This window comes from Equus przewalskii, chromosome 20 (assembly GCF_037783145.1).
Source record: "Equus przewalskii isolate Varuska chromosome 20, EquPr2, whole genome shotgun sequence".
Classification (NCBI taxonomy): Eukaryota; Metazoa; Chordata; class Mammalia; order Perissodactyla; family Equidae; genus Equus; species Equus przewalskii.
The window spans coordinates 27,957,122-27,974,534 of NC_091850.1; the positions used below are offsets into that span (position 1 = coordinate 27,957,122).

The 17,413-nt window shown below is 34.7% G+C and overlaps 1 protein-coding gene across 2 annotated transcripts in view; it reads left to right on the plus strand.

Moving 5' to 3' along the window:
- The window catches only part of NUP155 (nucleoporin 155), a 64,312-nt gene that overhangs the window by 8,593 nt on the left and 38,306 nt on the right, over positions 1–17,413 (plus strand). For both annotated transcript variants that reach the window (XR_011530397.1, XM_008518460.2), the window contains exons 5-15: positions 3,784–3,876; positions 4,703–4,869; positions 6,893–6,998; positions 8,106–8,179; positions 8,484–8,575; positions 10,535–10,632; positions 11,126–11,278; positions 11,591–11,691; positions 13,885–14,055; positions 15,793–15,903; positions 17,018–17,112. Coding sequence is in view for 1 of the 2 variants with exons in the window: in XM_008518460.2 (XP_008516682.1) it covers positions 3,784–3,876; positions 4,703–4,869; positions 6,893–6,998; positions 8,106–8,179; positions 8,484–8,575; positions 10,535–10,632; positions 11,126–11,278; positions 11,591–11,691; positions 13,885–14,055; positions 15,793–15,903; positions 17,018–17,112 (1,261 nt within the window). In the remaining variant the exon portion in view is untranslated. The remainder of the gene's footprint in view (positions 1–3,783; positions 3,877–4,702; positions 4,870–6,892; positions 6,999–8,105; positions 8,180–8,483; positions 8,576–10,534; positions 10,633–11,125; positions 11,279–11,590; positions 11,692–13,884; positions 14,056–15,792; positions 15,904–17,017; positions 17,113–17,413) is intronic.

Genomic DNA, 17,413 nt, shown 5'->3' on the forward strand with positions numbered 1-17,413 from the left:
TAATCTAAAAAACATTTTTGTCTCTGCATTTTTTAAGTTTTGCTTGCCCATGGAAGTGACAACAGAGTTCAAAATCTTAGAGAAGTCATAATTATTGTTTAACTTACAGTTATAACTTCATTATGTGAGATCTTTTATCAAGCTACTGAGGAGCAGAATTGATTGGTTTACATTTAATATACATCCCTTGAATGTGCCTTCTTTTTTTTTTTTTAAAGATTGGCACCTGAGCTAACACCTGTTGCCAGTCTTGTTTTTTGTTTTTTCTGCTTTTTCTCCCCAAATCCACCCAGTAGATAGTTGTATATTTTAGTTGTGGGTCCTTCTCGTTGTGGCATGTGGGATGCCTCCTCAACATGGCCTGATGAGTGGTGCCATGTCCGCATCCAGGATCCGAACTGGCAAAACCCTGGGCCACTGAAGTGGAGCGCGCAAACTTAACCACTCAGCCATGGGGCCAGCCCCTGACTGTCCCTTCTTACTAGAGGAAATAATAGATAAAATTCGCTTGTTTCCATGTAGACAAGGAGAACAGATTAGTGGCTACCAGGGGAAAGTGGGCATGGAGGGTGAGCACAAAAGGTGAAGTGGTGCACCTACAACATGACTGACAAACAATAATGTACAACTGAAACTTCACAAGATTGTAAACTATCATAATCTCAATAAAAACTCAAAAAAAAATTCACTTGTTTGCAAAGCCTAAAAATTTTTTAAGGTCATGGCCATTTTAAAATTACAATAATTTGCATAAGTATAAACATGCAGGGTTTTTTTAGTTAGTAGTTTAAAGCAACTTGCATTTCTCTCTCTTTTTTTTTTTTTTGGTGAAAAAGATTGGCCCTAACCTAACATCTGTTGCCAATCTTCCTCTTTTTTTTTTTCTCTCCAAAGGCCCCCAGTACATAGTTGTATATCCTAGTTGTAAGTCCTTCTAGTTCTTTGATGTAGGATGCCTTCTCAGCATTGCCTGACAAGCCATGCTAGGTCCGTGCCCAGGACCTGAACCGATGAACCCTGGGCCGCTGAAGCAGTGCGTGCGAAGTTAACCATTCAGCCATGGGGCTGGCCCCCAAACATGCAGTTTTATATAGTTTGTACGATTGCAGTGGAAATGTATTTCCTTTACATAGAATCTCAAAGCAGTCTTTACTCTGATATTTGTCTGTCTGTCTTGTTTTTTCATTGAGAAGTTTATTCATATAAAAGTCAACAACTGTTTCTGCCCCATTGTAGTAAATTCTCCATCTAAAACAAATAGTAAAATTTTGTTCCACTCAAATGTAAATTTTAGTGCAAAATTGAAATTATGGCATAGTCTTTGATGAGGTAGCGAAGTTGTCTTTGATAATTAAACGATTCTGACTTTGCTGTCAAGTACTGAAAATTCTGACTCTCAAAAATATGTTACAGCTAACAAAGTCCTTTTCTTACTTCGTCTTTTGCAAGGGAACATTGTCAAGTTAAAGTCATCTTTTTCTAAGTCAAGCTTTTTGACAAAAGTCTGCTTTATTGATGCTTTCTATGTAAGCAAGAAGGTTCAATTTTATGATTGTTTGAATAATAAAACACAAGAATTCCCCAGTGTTTTTAGTATTTCCAGGTTTTTGCCTACAGAGAAATTGACAAGGCTTAATCACACTTTTCAAGTTCAAAAAACCTTTCTTGTGTATGGAAAGATTCACATCATTGTCCAGCTTCAATCTCATCTTCCAGGGAGGTAACTTAGTCAAAAGAGCTTGTTGCTTTTGGGCAGTATTCCTTACAGGGATTATATGATTATAAGTTAAACTATTTACCTCATCTGTATGACCCAATAGAGCTGCCACCTAAGTCAAATCGCATATAAACTTCTTCCTGCAAGTTATTCTTAGAATAATCTTTCCTTGTGTCTCCAAGAAAGTAAACCTCCTACCTCAAGTTTAGTCAACTACTTCTGGAAAGCCAGTGAACTTCTTGGTAGATGAGAACAACTTTATATTTTCCTATTTCTGGACAAAATCTCTTGAAAAGTTCATGCTATCATTGAAGTTGCCTTTGAAGTTGAAGGTGCCATTGGCCAAGTTTTTGGTGCAAAAGCATGCCTTGTGGAATGCAGTGAGTTAGGGTTCTGTTAAGTTTCTTCATCAAAGCAGCAAAAACAGATGTTTTGCAAAGGATCCTAAGTGCTCATATTTACACAAGCACAAAACTTTCTTTCAAAATTGTATTGAACAGTGAGACTTTTCACCGTTCCAAAGACCTGAAGGACAATGGCAGTTTCTAAAAGGTACTAATAAGATGTGCACTCTGTAGATAAGAAGTGAGAGTTGACTGAAGTGAAATGTAAGTCTTTTGACCTGTTGCATCCTGAAAGGAAGTGGCTTCCAATTTTACTATCTCCTGTTTCAAAATACTTGAATAAATTATGAAAGATTTCAGAGAAGATAGCATCATTTGATGAGGTGCTACTTTATTTATCTTCCTTTAAAGAAAATCTAAGTTTTCGTAAAGTTCAGACTTTTTAAATCAACTTACAATGAAATATCAGGTGTATTTTGAGATCAGTAAGACAAGAAGTCTGTGGGGGCCAGCCCAGTGGCACAGCGGTTAAGTTTGCATGTCCTGCTTCGGTGGCCATGGGTCTGCCTGTTCGGATCCCGGGTGTGGACATGGCACCATTTGGCAGGCCATGCTATGGTAGGTATCCCACATATAAAGTAGAGGAAGATGGGCACGGATGTTAGCTCAGAGCCAGTCTTCCTCAGCGAAAAAGAGGAGGATTGGCAGCAGTTAGCTCAGAGCTAATCTTCCTCAAAAGAAAAAAAATGACAAGAAGTCTGTGCCTTTAGTTATATTGACTTAAAACCTTGATACGCAAACTATGACTTTGTGTTCCTTTATGTTCATCAAGTGAAAGTAAAACCAAGTAATGATATAAGCTTTGTTGTATTTTCTATGACATTTAATATGCTTAAGTAAGCCAAATGTATACATACAAAGAGATGTCCATAATCATAAAGTATATTTACTTTTATTCCTATTAGAGACACTACTTTTTGATGTCATAATATAATGACAGTGATAATTACACATAGCATTTCATACCACGCCTCACGTTTTAAAATTAATACCTTAGTGTGAATTAACATAAAAAAAATTTGTACTTGGTTTAATGTCCCACCAAAACTTTAAATTACCTGGTTTTGATATATGAACTCATTTGGCATGTAAACTCATTTCTGTCTCCTTGAATTTGACTACTCCAGGTGCCTCATGTAAGTGGAATCATTGTGTTTTTGTGAATGGCGTATTTCATTTAGCATATTGTCCTCAAGGTTCAACTCTATTGTAGCATGTGTCAGAATTTCCCTCTCTTTTTAAGGCTGAATAATATTCCATTGTAGTTGTATACCACATTTTATTTATTCATCCATTGTTAGATACTTGGGTTGCTTTACCCTTCTAGGTCTTGTGAATAATGCTGCTATTAACATGAGTATACAAATAGAAGTCTTTTATATTTTAGTAAACCTCAGCTATTTTGTAATGTAACACTGATTTTAAATGGCGTTAAATACTGAAGTGTTTATTTCCTAAGGTGGTTCTTTTCTATGACTATTTACTTATTTAAATGATCATAGGGTATAATATATTAACATCAAAATTAACTAAACTGAGTTCAGACTTTTCATATACTATTTAATCAATAGTTCATTTTATTGATAAAGCTGTATTCTGTTAACACCTAAGTCTAGATGTTTTTCAGGAAATAATCCCTACTGCATGTCTACTTTATCTTAGGCATCTTTCAACCTCACGTTCGACACCTCCTGGTTTTGGCAACTCCTGTGGATATAGTGATTCTTGGGCTAAGCTATGCTAATCTGCAAACAGGTATAGAAATCCACATGTTGTGTTTTTTAAAATAAAAATGTCTTGGCCAATTTAATATTATTATTAAAAGCTAATCTTTTTCACTACATTAACTTTCCAGGCTATTTGCTTGTAGGAAAATAACATTTCCCTATAAATATGCTATCTTTCAGGTCAGTCACGCCACCAAAAATGTATTTTAGATATATTTACCATATTAATGTGTGGTTCTTAAATGTCTAAGATAAAGGGAGGATAGTAGTAGAGAAATAATTGACCCTTGTGTTTTTCAATAATGCTTTCAACTTCTTTGTTTCTAAATTTTTGGATGGCCATTTTAACATATAGAACACTGAAATATAATACATTATTCTTTCTATTAAGGTAAGAAGCTCTCAATTAATTTATTACAAGCACATTCAATGGCTTTTTTTTTTGCATTCTAGCAATCTGTTTTGGGTGAAATAATGTTGAATTTCAGTGACTCAGTGATTATTACTACCACGTCCTTAGACTTTCTTCCAAAATATTATTTGGGTTAGTTTTTTGTTTGATGTTTTACCATGACATGTATACATATATAATATTATATATAATAATTTATATATTTTATATGTTATGTGTATATACTGTTACACATTATATATATACTGTAGGTTGTATTTAACTTGAATTATCAAATTATATGAGACTTTTTATAGTAATTTAAAATGTATATTACAGAAGCTTTTGAGTATTTCAAGGCTTCAGTAAAAATATCAATTCTGAAGATAATGCAGTAATTGTTTTAAATTTTAAAAAAGCTGGTAAACTAATTCCTGTGTTCTTCCTTTTAAAAAACAAATAGGTTCTGGAGTTCTTAATGACAGTATGTGTGGTGGAATGCAGTTGCTTCCAGATCCTTTATATTCTCTTCCCACTGATAATACTTACCTTTTAACAATAACTTCCACCGATAATGGCAGAATTTTCTTGGCTGGAAAGGATGGCTGTTTGTATGAAGTAGCATACCAAGTAAGTCTGGCATTATACACATTTTTTTCCCTCCCTCTTGATGGAGTAGGGATAGGTAAGCTGTTGTTTTTATTTTCTAATTATATAAGTACATTAGTATGTTCTTATGGAAAGTATTCAAACATAGTTATAGCTGTAGTCCTCCATGACTACACCATGCCTACAAAACCCAGTCTTCTCCCCAGAGGTCAAAGCCATTATCAGTTCTGTGTATATCCTTATAGAGCATGATACATACATTGATAAATATCTTTAAATATATCTGTAAATATCTACATATATCTGTTTATATGTATATTTATCCATTTACAAGTATATAGTATACTTTTGTATATGTATATTTTTACTTGGATTATTGCTTACATTTTGTTTCATAATTGGCTTTTCACTGAACTATGTCTTGAAAGTCTCTCCTTGTCTGTATCTGGTAGATAGATATTATGTTTTGTGATTGCTGCATACTTGTCCGTAAAATGAATGTGCGTGGTTTATTTAACAATTCCTTTCTTGATGGACCTCTAGGTTCTCAGTTTTTCCCTTTCACAAATAATGCTATAGTACCTTATTCTTTTGGAGACCTCTTTCTTTACTTGTGTAGAAACTTTTTAGTCTGAAAGACTTAGAATTCTAATAGATGGCTTATAGAGTATGTGTATTTAAAATTGTATTGTATAGTTTTGTATTGCCCTCTCAGAGTTTTAGATCCTTGGCAGGCATCTATGAATGTATCCTCCCCTCCCCTCACTGTCACTAATATTGGTATTATCAAACATTGATTTTGGCCAATCTGATGGAGAGAAGTTGTTTTTTATTACTAATTGAGTTAAGCATATTTTCATGTATTGGTCATTTGTATTTTCTCTTCTCTGAAGTGCCTCTTTGTGTCCTTTGCTGGGTTTGTTTCCCTCCTGTGCTGTTGCCTTTTTTATAAGGTAAATGATAGGAAACTGGTAAAATAATATTCTCACAGTTACACAGCTAATTAGTGGCAGTATTAGAACCCAGGTCAGCTGGGTTTTTTAATATTACATTGTATCTCTTCATTGCCCACTTTCTCCTGGCTGTGTTCATTACAAAAAATGGTTTTGTTATAGATTTAAGTATGGCAAAACTCAGTCATTGAGAAGTAGACTGTAGATTTTGATGGTGGTGGCTAATAAAATTCCTTTTAGCAGTAGTGAGAAGAGATAAAAATACCTCTATCCTGTGTACTTTTGATACTTATAAACTGTGCTTATTTTCCTTACCACTTCAAACAGGAGTTTTTGGGGTTTGTTTTGTTTTGTTTTGTTTTTGGTAAGGAAGATTGGCCCTGAGCTAACATCCATTGCCAATCTTCCTTCTTTTGCTTGAGAAAGATTATCCCTAAACTAACATCTGTGCCACTCTTCCTCCATTTTGTATGTAGGATGCTGCTGCAGCAAGGCCTGATTAGCAGTGTGTAGGTCGGCACCTGAGATCTGAACCCCTGAACCCCAGGCTGCTGAAGCAGAACACACCAAGTTAACTACTCTACCACTGGGCAAGCCCTGAAACAGGAGTTTTTAAGATAATTAAAACAGGACTTCACTGACTGGGCCAGCGCTGATGGTTAAAGTTTGGCACACTCCACTTCGGTGGCCTGGGTTCAGTTCCTGGGCACAGACCTACACCCCTCTTTGGTGGCCATATTGTGGCGGCAACCCTACAAAATAGAGGAAGATTGGCACAGATGTTAGCTCAGGGCCAATCTTCCTCAGCAAAAAAAATAAAATATGAGTTGAGTGACATAACACTCCTGAAGTTGCTGGAATAGACATAGCTCATTTCACTGAAAGCAGTGGTTTAATTATAACAAAGTACAATTTTTTTAATTATAGGACTAAAGTCAGTATTTACTTTTGAAGAATATGTCTCACTTTATGTACAATTATTGGTATTTCACTAAGATTTGAAGATTTTTATAAGCATGGGTATACAATAATTGCTATGATAGAGGTACCTACATTTACCAGTCTTCTTTCTTTCAATTTTTTCTTTTAAGGCAGAAGCAGGTTGGTTTAGCCAAAGATGTAGGAAAATAAACCACTCAAAGAGCTCACTTTCTTTCCTTGTTCCTTCATTGCTACAATTCACATTCTCAGAAGATGGTAAGTAGAAAACAAATTTGGCAAACAAAAAATTTTAACAGATTGTTGGCTTAACATCAGAATTCTCATTCTTAATTGAAACAATTTGTCTTATTAAATAGTATTTGTTATTCATATGATCTCTTAAAGGAAGAAGGGATTATGAAACGTGGAGACATCATGGGTTTTATTCCCAAGTTCCTGTAAATGTAGCATCATGGAACATGTGTCTAAATAGCAGCTTTACATACATTCTTAAACCAAAACGTGTGTGTGAGAGAGAGAGACAGACATTCAGACATGTAATACATATTTTTCATGTTCTGGAACAAATTCCCAGTAAAAAATGAATTTATCCAAGTTTTTAATAAACTGAGTGTTTTTGGCAGGTGAAATAATTAAAAATCATTTATTGAAATAAGTAATGCACCTAAAAAATGTTAGTGTGATTGAGTTTTTAAATAATTTCCCTTCACACAATGAATTAAACTCAACTGGAAGTTTCTTGAAGGAATAGACCGGGTGTAATTTATTTTGTGTTTTTAACATATAGCAAACAATTTATTTAATGTCTGTTGAATGGAAAAATAATCTAGAACATGTTTTTCAATTAGCTTAAAATTCACGGGCTGGCCCAGTGGTGCAGTGGTTAAGTTCGCACGTTCTGCTTCACTGGCCTGGGGTCTGCCAGTTGGGATCCTGGGTGTGGACGTGGCACCGCTTGGCAGGCCATGCTGTGGTAGGCGTCCCACGTATAAAGTAGGGGAAGATGGGCACGGATGTTAGCTCATGGCCAGTCTTGCTCAGCAAAAAGAGTTGGATTGGCAGCAGATGTTAGCTCAGGGCTAATCTTCCAAAAAAAAAAAAAATTTCATTTAGAAGACATAATGACTTATTGGTGATGGTCTCAACCCAGTCACAGTATTTGATGTCTGCTTTGTTCACATGTTGTCTGACCTAAAGGCTTCTTAACTTTGTCCTTATACAAATATCCTGGGATTTATCTACAAAGCCAGAGGAAAGTCCCTGAATGCAAAGATCTAATTCAGCAGTTTTAATTTGTTGTAAGTGTCTGCTGGTTGGTTCATTAATGTTTAGGTTTTTTTCTTTTTTTTCTTTTACTTTTAGATCCTATTGTTCAAATTGCAATTGATAATTCTAGAAATATTTTATATACTCGATCTGAGAAAGGAGTAATACAGGTAAGTTTTAATGTTATTCTACCATTTAAAGGGGGAAAAACATCCCTGTTTTTAAGGAAGAAGATTCAGTCACTCTTAGACTTTTCCTTTGGACTGTGTGCTTTTTAAAAACAACCCAAACCATTTCTTAATGCCCCTTTTTTATGAAATTTCAAATCTCTGAGTGTTTGCATCCCTATGTGAAATACCAAAATTATAGAATCCCTGAAAAAGGAAAGTTTGTTTAAGAAAATTCTTTTGTTTGTTTTGTAAAATGTATATATCTTATAATCATGTTTAAGTGGACATAATTTTTTGTTCACAGGTTTATGATTTGGGCCAAGATGGACAAGGAATGAGCAGAGTTGCCTCAGTGTCACAGAATTCTATCGTCTCTGCTGCTGGAAACATTGCTAGGTAATGTGTGTACTTTCTTGCTGGACATTTCATTTGCAGGCACAATTATACCATTTATGTGCAATATACTAAAATTAACTTATTCCTTCCTCAAAATATCTCTAAAAGATAAGGAATGTTGGGGATGACGTTATAGGTTGTGTTTGAAACAGAGCTGCTAGAGACTTCTTTCATTTTATTCTTATGTTGGATGGTTTGAGACGTATGGCAGACTGATTTTGCAATGTGAAGTACAGCTTGACCTGTGTCTTTCCTTGGAACTTTAAGCTTTAGGTGGTCTGTGCAGGCATTAGAATTGTGACTGGGAAGCCGCATGTCTCAAGTTTCCCCTCTTATAACTACTCCACCCTGTAACAGGCCTACATCGTACAAGTTTAGGTGATCTGGTAATTGACACAAGTGCACAGAGTTTCAGTCATATTATCCTTATTGTATTCATGGGGAAACTGAAACTAAGGGATGTTAGGATTTGCTTGAGGTCTGACTGCTACATAAGTGCTGGAACCCAACCTAGAAGGCAAGTCTTCAGACACTATACACTGGTCTTTGCGTATATCACCGTTGACTTAGTCAGCTGCAAAAAATTTTCTTCACATAACAAAGGCCTCAAATTTTCAGCTTCTCTTGTCTTATGTGCCTGGGTCATTGCTGCAATCAGATATCCTAGTGAAAAATCAACATGTTTTCTTTGCTCTTCAGTGACAAAAAAATTCTTGGAGCTGGCCCCGTGGTATAGTGTTTAAGTTCGGTGCACTCCACTTTGGTGGCCCAGGTTCACAGGTTCTAATCCTGGGCACAGACCTGTACTACTCGTCAGCCATGCTGTGGCAGTGACCCACATAAAAAGTAGAGGAAGGTTGGCACAGATTGTTAGCTCAGGGCTAATCTTCCTCAAGCAAATAAAGAGGAAGATTGGCAACAGATATTGGCTCAGGGCTAATGTTCCTCAGCCAAAAAAAACCTTCTAAAGGCAGACAATCGAAAATAAAGGGTTTCCTTTTTCTTCCTCAACTCTTTTTGGAAATTTTTTCAAATCCACAGAAAAATTAAAAGAATAGCATGGTAGAAACTGATACATCCTTTATCTAAATTTGCTAATTGTTAACATTTTGCCTCATTTGCTCACTTACTTTCTTCTGACCTATTGGAAAGTAAGTTGTAGACATCATGACTTTCACCCTTAAATCCTCCACTTCCATCTCCTGTCTCATATACCACAGTATCATTACTACATCTTAAAAAGTTAATAATTTTGTAATATTATTTTGTAATTGTACAGTCCATATTAAAATTACTCAATAGTCTCAAAAATCTTTTATGGCTATTTTTCTTTCCATTTTCTCCAGCTTCAGTCAGAGCTCATGAATTGCTTTGGTCTTTTAGTGTCCTTTTATTTGTCAAATGTTGACTTTTGGGAGCAGGGGGCGGGTGAGTTATTTATAGAATATCCCAATTTCTGAATTTGCCCTTTTTTCCTTATCATTAGATTCAGGGGCTATTGTTTTTAACCACAATCGCGTAGGTTATCAGTGAACTTCTTACAGCATTACATCAGGAGGCACATAGCACCAGGTTTCCCACTATGAATAGTTGGTTAAGTGGTGTTCACCATATCTCTCCATTATAAAGGTTCATTTTTCTCCCCTGTTTAATTAGTGGTAATCTTTACAATGATATTTTGATGCTCCGATAACACCTTGTTCCCCATTAACTGTTCACCCAGTGGATTTAGCCTTCTTTTATGATCTGAAAAAAGGGTTGCTCTTAACAATATTAATGTAAACAACACACATTCAAGGGTTTTTGCCAATTCTTGCTGCTATTGTAATACTTTCCTAAGAAGTTAGTCTTAAACTATTTTCTCATATTTAGACATGTAAAAATGCGGGTGGACTATGTTCCTTATAGTTTAGTAGACACACTTTTTAAATAAACTTTGGTTTTTCTCCTTTCGTTTAGGACCATAGATCGTTCTGTTTTTAAACCAATTGTTCAAATAGCAGTGATTGAAAATTCCGAATCACTGGACTGTCAGTTATTGGCTGTCACACATGCAGGTATGTTGTTTTATTTATACATCTGCTATTGCCGTTATAACTTTTGAGAATCCTCTGATTTGGAAATTTATCATTAGCAATATGTTTTTACTTCTGTATCAGTTATCAAGCCATATTAATATTTCATAAACCTAAGGATTTTGAAGATTAGAAGAGTCCTCTGGTTCTGTCTCCTCATTTTATAGATGTAAACCAGGTCTGAAAGGTAAAGTGGCTAACACTCAGTGACAGAGCCTGAATTGGAATGCAGGCTCCCTTATCTTACGGTTGTAAGCTCTTTCTACTGAAAGGTGTTGATTCACCTCTCAATTCCAAGTGACGTTGTCTTAGAAATCCACTTCAGCTTGGTAGTACACCTAGTGATTTAAGATGAGTCAGAGAAGTGATGTATAGCTTTAGCAGAGTGCTGTGTTTCTCTGTGGAATTGCTTCAATAGCACATGGACCTCGTCTGTATTATCTGTTACTGATGGAGAATTTTATCCCATCATCAGGTGTAAGGTTATATTTCAGCACTTGTCCGTTCAGACAGCCTTTAGCACGACCTAACACATTGACGCTGGTCCACGTCCGCTTGCCTCCTGGATTCTCAGCATCTTCAACAGTGGAAAAGCCTTCAAAAGTACATAAAGCTCTTTATAGTAAAGGTAAGTTCTGAAACACTATCAGAGTTTAGATTCCTAAAGTTATTAAAATTAGAATGTATTTTAAGGCATTTGAAAATAACAGGGAAATTTCCCGTAAAGTTTAGAATGTTTTGGTTTTTAATCCAGAAACTCTTTTTTTATATTAACTCATATCTCCGATTAGTGGGGGGTGTGTGTATATTTATACATAAATATGTATATATATTAATATATATGTGTATATATGTTAATGTTACTAATTAATATTAAGATTATTGGGGAATGCATATTATTTGACATCATATAATAAGATTTTGTGTATTAAACTTTTAGGTATTCTGCTGATGGCAGCCTCAGAAAATGAAGATAATGACATTTTGTGGTGTGTCAACCATGATACATTTCCTTTCCAAAAGCCAATGATGGAAACCCAGGCAAGTTATCCTAAGGAATTATAAAGAATTTTTTACATAATTTTAAGTGAAGAATAAAATTGTAAGAAACTTTATCTTCTGATTTATTACTGTTTCCTTCTAATAATCTTATATGATTAGCAAGCATCTTGAAAAGAAATGTCTTCCATTAATTCTTCATTTTTCCTCTGTGAGGTTAGAAGTCATTATGGTAATCATTAAAAATATCTTAAAATATTGGAATTCTTTTAGAATGTTTTTCATAATGTATCTGAAAATGCATATATCTTTTCTGAAATTATCTTGGTCCCTTGTATTATATTTTTGGTTACTTATTTATAAGGTCATCCCTTATAGTTATGACTTAGAATTTTATTCGTACAATCTCTTTAATTTGTAGCTCTGCCTAAATATTTAAAGTTTTTTCTTTTAATTGTAGAAATTTTCAGACACAAAAATAGAATGGTTAATTGAAGCCCACATTAAAGAATTACCCACATTTTCCCCATCTTGTTTCGTCTTTCTTCTTTCATCCCAGCCCTGAGCCCAAGAAGCTGAGGGCAGGCCGTCTCTGCTGTCTACCCTTAGTGTCCCCTGCTCCACCCCCACCTGTCCTCCTAGATGCCCTAGCATAGCTCAGGCTGCCTGCCTCCAGAGGCTGCTGATCAAACCAGATAAGCCAACCCCCACTAGGGTGTGAATGTCTGAGACTTTCCATTTGGAGCCATCTCTTTAAAGGCATTTTAGTTCTAGCTGTCCCTGGCTGCTTCCTGGTTATTCTCAAACATAAGCCCTTCACGTGTGTCAGTGGCAAAAGGTAGGTGTAGATGAGAGAAGGAAGAACCCAACCCCCAGGCATGGGTGCATGGTTTGAATGGGCTCTTACAAGTTTCTGATGGGGCCTAAGCAGCTGGGGTAGGGGCAAGAGGTAGGTATGGAGGCAAGGAGCACCTTTCTCAAATTCTTTATTCTTTGAACTTCACTAAGCACATACTGTGTACCTCATTCTGTGATAGACTGTGAGGAATCAGAACTCAGTAAGATATAAACCCTATCCTGATGGGAGCACAGTGTTAGGGGATGCAGGATTGAATTCTGGCTCCATTTCCTCAGAGCTGTGGCTCAAAAGACTTACTATATCTCTGGCCCCTGATTTCCTCATCCATAATAGTTTTGATAGTATTTATCTCTATGGGGTTGTTGTAGGTTTAAATAAGTTGATGTATGTAAAGCACTCAGAACACTACCTGGTACATTAGAAGCACTCGATAAAAGTTAATTATTTGTTTTTGTTTTTAAAGCAAATACTATACATCATATCATTTCATTTCTATAATGCTTGAGTTCTCAAACAAATATGGACCTTTTAAAAAAAACCTACCAAATATAGATAAAGTACATGAACTTTGATCAAATTCTAGTCTCCCAAAAAAAGCTATAAAAGACATTGGGACAATGGGGAAATGCTATATTGGCTGGGCATTTGGTTATATTAGACAATTGTTAATATTCTTAAATGTTATAGTAGTATCATGGTTATATAAGAGAACATCCTTATTTTTAGGAGATGCATATGTCATTTAGCAATGACCTATGATGTCCAAAACATACTTTCAAATGGTTCAATAAAAGAAAAAGTTTATAGAAAGAGAAAGCAAATATGGCAAAATTCTGACAATTGTTGAACATAGATATTGGCCATATGGACATTTACTGTACTTTCAACATTTTTGAATGCTTGAAAATTTTTATGATAAAGTATTTTAGAAAATTAAAACACTTGGAAAAAAAAAGGAATACGTTAGTTTAAAAAAGCAAATACAACTTCAGAAGAGAACAGAAATCTTCATGTCAGCAAAATATAAGCACTCAACCTACCAGTATAGATCAGTCTGTCGTTGGAAGGATGGTAGAAGGTAGTCAGTCTTTGGTCATTGAAAGAATTGTAATTCTGGTAAATACTATTTATAGTCTATTTTAAATTTTTGCCTTTGTCCTCTAATGTGAAAAGATTATTTGTTATCATAAAAGGTACCTGATTAGACAAATACAGTAGAAAATTAAATACAGGCCTTTGAGACTATTCATATCACTGTATTATTAATTTATTAAATCCCGCATTTATTTGGAGGTTTCAGGGTTTTTTTTCTTTTTAGGAGGTTTTGCTTTATGTACCTTTAATAATATGTATAAGAAATATTTTCTTTTGCATAGATGACGACTCGTGTTGATGGTCATTCCTGGGCTCTTTCTGCAATAGATGAATTGAAAGTAGACAAGATAATTACACCCTTAAATAAGGATCATATTCCAATAACTGACTCACCAGTTGTTGTACAGCAGCACATGTTGCCTCCAAAGAAATTTGTTCTTCTCTCAGCACAGGTATGGACGTATTCTGTTAAGGTGGAGACAAAAAGAAGCGAAACAAGATTTAATGTTTTGATCAAGTATCCTGCAGTAGTCTCTTGATAGAGTCATTCACTTACGTACTTAGGATTGTTTACTCTTAAAATATTCTTAAGGAATAGTTTGTAAATACCAAAAAATGCAACAAAAAGAACTTGCTTTTTATAAAGTATTATGCTTTTTCTAAAATAGCATTTCTATCACCAGTGTTCAGCGGCATAATAGAAATAAAATAAGCTATCTTTATTATAGTTCTCACTTGTTGAAAAACATTTTCTTAATATTTATTTTTTGGATTGTAATGCATTGACAAAATTCAAATGATATAATAGATGTACACAGTAAAATCTCAAATTCACATCCCTTCCCTAGAGACACTCGTGTCATCAGCATCTGTGTATCCTCCAGAGACATGTTTAATATATATATACACACACACACAATACAAATATGTTTCTCAACAAATGGTGGCAGATTATATATAGTTTTACACCTTGCTTTTTATCTTTCAGAAATATATTTGAGATCTTTTCATATCGATATATAAAGAACTTTCTATTGTATATTTGAAAGGTATTCTTTTATATGGCTATGCCATATTTAATCCCCTATTAATGGATCATCTTTTGCTATTAAAAATTATGCTACAACCTTGTGTGTATATCATTATGCACGTGTGCGACTAAAGCTGTAGAATTGTATCTGTTGGGTCAAAGAGTATGTGTATTTATAAATTTGATAGATGTTGCCAGATTTCCCTGTATACATACATTCGTTATCAGTGAATGTTGAGTGCCTGTTTCCTTGCATCCTGTCCAAGTACAATATTTCATCTTATTAAGAGTGAGACTATCTTTTCAAGTGTTTATTTTTCTGTGAACTCTTCCCGTTCTCTATTTTTCTATTGAATTGTCTTTTTCCTTTTGATTTATAGAAGCTCTTTATGTATCAAGGAAACTAACTTTTTGTATTTTAGTCTCAAATATTTTTCGTGATTTATCATTTGATTTTGTTTATTGAGATTTTTCCTATGTGGATAAGTTTATAAGTAATTAAAATCTTCAGTTATCTTTTGGGATTTATGTCATGGTGATAAAACCTTCTTCACTCAATGAAGTTCATAAAAGAATTCACCCATAGTTTCTTCTAGTACTATTATAATTTTATTTTGTCCTTTAAATCCTTTGATCTGTTTGGAATTTATCCTGGTACAGATATGAGTATGGATCCAGCTTCATCTTTTTCTAAATGGACGTACTTGTGCTGACGTAATTAATGGGTGATCTAACTTTTAGCCTCTGGTTTGAAGAATAGCTTTTATTATATACTAAATTCTACTATTTACTTGAGCCTATGTCAGAACTTTCTATTTTGTTCCACTTATCTGACTCTTTATTCATGTGCTATTACCATGCATAAGATAAAGGTTTATAGTATATTTTGTGTCTGACAGAGTCAGCACCCTTTTGCTTTCCTTTGTCAGGGGGAAAGGGGGGCAGTGTTTTCATATTGTTTCCTCTATGGATATGTAGATCTAGTGTAGGTTGGGAAATTGAAATGTAGATAATCTTTTTAACTGATTTACTTTGTATTCTTGTGGGGTTTTTTTGTTTGTTTCATTGGTTTTATTACGTAGTGTAGCAGGATCCATTGCTACCAGCCAAGCTTGGTAAATCTATTATTCATGTTCTTTCTTTTTTTTTAACTTCTTAGGGGAGTCTTATGTTTCATAAACTTAGACCTGTAGATCAGTTGAGGCATCTACTTGTGAGTAATGTGGGCGGAGATGGAGAAGAAATTGAAAGATTCTTTAAATTACATCAGGTAATTATTTGTACTTCTTTTTTTAATGTAGTGATATTTTAAACAGTGGGAATGATAGCTAAATTTTATATAAGTTAGGACTAAAATACTGTAATTAACAGGTAATTTTACAAAATCTTCCTTTCTTTACCTTAGTCACTATATGTGTACTGATACTTGGGAGTGGGATTTAATATGCTGTAAGGCTTATAGTAAACGTTCAGAGTTTTATTCTCTGTTATTGATAATTTCTTATCATTAAAGTGTACTAGGAGGAATCTGATGTTCAAATTATATGACAAATACATTTTTATTAAAATGACAAGACAATTATGGACAAATACTTTCTGTTTTTTACTTAGTGGTGTGAGGAAAAAACTTGAGGCAATAATGATGGGGACATTAGTATTTTAAAGCCACAACTAGAATTGATGAGGTAAAACTGGTAATGTTTAGTTTAAAATCAAGAATATCAGATCAGAGTTAAATATACAGACTCTGGATTTGAACAACCAGCTCCACCACCAGGGTAGATTACTTGAATTCTCTGGGCTTCTATTTCCTCATATGTAAAATATGCATTACATTATAATATTATGTAGTATGAGGATACCTGCTAAACTCTTAAAATAGTACCTGGCACTTGACTTTCTGAGAAATGTGTCTTTAGGTAGTTTTGTCTTTATGCAAATGTCATAGAGTGTACTCACGCAAACCTAGAGGCATTAGCCTACTACACAGCTAGGCTATATGGTACTAATCTCATGGAACCACCATCGTATGTGTGGTCCGTCGTTGACCAAAATGTCATTATGCAGCACGTGACTGTATTGTCGTTTTCTAAAAGATGTAAAAAGACCATGAGAAAAAAATGGGAAGAATAAGCCACTGAAACTAACATAGAATCTAGATAAAAAGAAAAAGAGAGCATCCTTTAGTATTAGTGCCTGTGATAAACTTTAAGACCAGTGTGTTTACCTCTCCTTTTTCATAGCAGCTGATTTCATTCAGTCAGCAAATATTTATCAAGCACTTGCCCTGCTAGGCACGGATTTAAACACTGGATGTAGCAGTGAACACAACCTTTTAAAAATGTTTATATTTAATATAAGGGAAGATATTCGTTTTTTTACAGGAAGACCAGGCTTGTGCAACTTGCCTTATCCTTGCGTGTTCCACTGCTGCCTGTGACAGAGAAGTATCTGCTTGGGCTACTCGGGCTTTCTTCAGGTATGTGTCAGTTTTCTTCCGTTCTTGGCTACTTTTTTAAATGTTTGCATTGGCCAATGTGATAGTTTAAGGGCTTGCAAAACAGTTGAGTGACTGTATAGGCAAGTTACTAAAATTCATTTGCAGAAAGGTGAAATCTGGAAAGGTGATAATGCTACTGGAAACAGCTAGATTAGCATACTTTATGCATCATTTCCCTTTCTCTGGATTCTCTTCTCCACTGTCTCCGTCTAGTGTTCTTTCTACCTTGGTTTCTATCTCATCTATCTTTTTCACTTCCTGAAACACTATGCCAGTTCTG